At 32.9% G+C, this 2,351-nt stretch overlaps 1 protein-coding gene across 1 annotated transcript; it reads left to right on the top strand.

The window, feature by feature from the left end:
- The first annotated feature begins 643 nt into the window (after window positions 1-643).
- Window positions 644-1,949, top strand: LOC122526652. Its single transcript, XM_043650172.1, has 2 exons — window positions 644-979; window positions 1,088-1,949. Exons 1-2 carry the CDS (start codon window positions 650-652, stop codon window positions 1,100-1,102), a joined length of 345 nt encoding a protein of 114 aa, XP_043506107.1. The 5' UTR covers window positions 644-649; the 3' UTR covers window positions 1,103-1,949.
- The last annotated feature ends 402 nt before the right edge of the window (window positions 1,950-2,351 follow it).

The raw sequence follows: 2,351 nt of genomic DNA, 5'->3' as shown, positions 1-2,351 counted from the left end.
AAAAATATTGTTATAAAAATGCGTAAATAATATTATAAATATTTATACTGTAAAAATAATTAATAATAGAGACTCACTTTATTTAAACTAATATTTTTGACTGGTATATAAATTTAATTAAAATTAAAATAAATAAATAGTATTAAATACAAACTTTTTAATATTTTTTTAAATATCTATTCAATGTCCATACAGACTTAACAAAATGTTGTTAAAAATATACCAACAATTAAACAAATTTATATTAAAAAAATATACAAATAATAGAAACTAATTTTACTTGAATCAATAAATTCGATTAACTTAGTTCGTATAGTTGTAGTGTTAATGCTGTAAGCACAATCTCAAAAGTTATAAGTAGTAAACTGCTAACTGTGATTGTGAGCACTTGTTACACTACTCGCTATTTGATATACATATTTTAGATTACATTGTTAGGTGCTATGTCGTTTGAGGAAAGTGATCAAGTCGCGTCTTAGCATTCGAAGTGTACGGACGTTCAGAGTGTAGATCCGCGTGTTTATAACTATATTGTTTACATTTTATGTATAACGAATAAATTCGTTACCTGGTTGTTTAATTTTCAAATTTTTAACAAATCGGTCACCAGCTCATGGCAATAAACCATTCGCATATCCTTGACCGGGATATGCAAACATCAACCACATTTCCACCATGGCAAAAGGTTACTACTCATAGGCGTGAGCATGCTTCTTGTAGCAATAAAAGAGCAAGAATAGATGATGATAACAACAATGTTCCTCGAAGTAATGGAGTACCCGAAACCGTTAACAGATTCTCGGTCTTAACTTCAAGTATAGTCACAGATTGCGATATGCCGCAAAACGAACAAGTGCAGAAAATACCACTACCTCCTCCAATTTACATAGATGACGTCCTTGACATTCAATCTTTAACTAAATGCCTAAATGATGTAGTTAAAAAAGATAATTACACCTATAAAATTAGTAATAATCAGGTTCGTATATTACCAGCAGATGCGGACTCCTACAGAAAATTACTAAAACCTTAAAACATTAAATGCTAGCTTTCACACATTTCAATTAAAACAAGAACGTTCGTTTAGAGTTGTGTTACGTAACGTACATCACTCTGCTGATTTGAACGACCTGAAAGACGAACTAATGGAGCTGGGTCACGAAGTTGTAAACATCAGTAATATTTATCACAGAGCTACACACAACCCACTATCCATGTTCTTTATTGACCTTAAACAAAAACCTAACAACAACATGGTCTACAATATAAAAAAACTGAATAACACAATAGTCAAATTTGAATCACCACGTAAGAAAAAGGAAATTGCTCAATGCAAGAGATGTCAAAAGTATGGTCACACTCAAAAGTATTGCAATCGCAATTTTCAGTGTGTTAAATGTTCTGGTCAGCATGCTACGGCAGATTGTAAGAAATCTATAGATACTCCACCAACTTGTTTCCTCTGCGGTGCCAACCATACTGCGAACTACAAAGGGTGCCCTTCCTACCAAGAGATGTACAAAAAGACGTTTCCTACACCTAGAATAAGGAAAACTGTAAATATTCAATCTAATCTCGAAACCAACCCACCGGTAAACATTCAACGTTACGCCGACCAATCTATGTCTTACGCACAAGCCGTAAATAAAAATATACAAATATCAGATACTTCAAATCCGCAGCATTCAAATAACGTAAACAATAATAACGGCTCAAGTCTTACAGATTCTATAAGTAGACTAGAAAAACTCATCGAAAAACAAAGTGAACTAATAAATAAACAAATCGAACAATCAAACAATCTCATTTCATTATTAACGGTAATAGTAAGTAAGCTGTCGTGTACTAATAAATAATGAAGACATTACGCATTGCTCTTTGGAACGCTAATGGCCTAATGAAACGTAAATTGGAGCTGGAAGCATTTTTAAAATTATATGACATACAAATTATATTAATATCGGAGACACACTTTACGGTTAAAAATTATTTTAAAATCTTCGGTTATAAGATGTACTCCACGAATCATCCAAGTGGAAGGGCACATGGTGGTACTGCGATTCTAGTTAAATCTAACATAAGACATTACGAGCTTGCGCCATATAAACAAGATCATCTTCAGGCAACAAGTGTCATGATATATGACTGGCATTGCCCAATAGCTTTCTCAGCAGTGTACAGTCCTCCTAGACATACTATCAAAAAAGAAGATTTTGATAATTTCTTCGAAAGTCTAGGCTCTAGATTCTTAGCCGGAGGTGACTTTAATGCCAAACATAACATCTGGGGTAGTAGAATTATAACACCAAGAGGTAAAGCACTCTCAAAAAGTATCGAAACTAATAGATTAT

Source organism: Polistes fuscatus, unplaced genomic scaffold (assembly GCF_010416935.1).
Source record: "Polistes fuscatus isolate 324 unplaced genomic scaffold, CU_Pfus_HIC Scaffold117, whole genome shotgun sequence".
NCBI classification, from domain to species: domain Eukaryota; kingdom Metazoa; phylum Arthropoda; class Insecta; order Hymenoptera; family Vespidae; genus Polistes; species Polistes fuscatus.
This window is presented reverse-complemented; position numbering and strand designations above follow the sequence as displayed.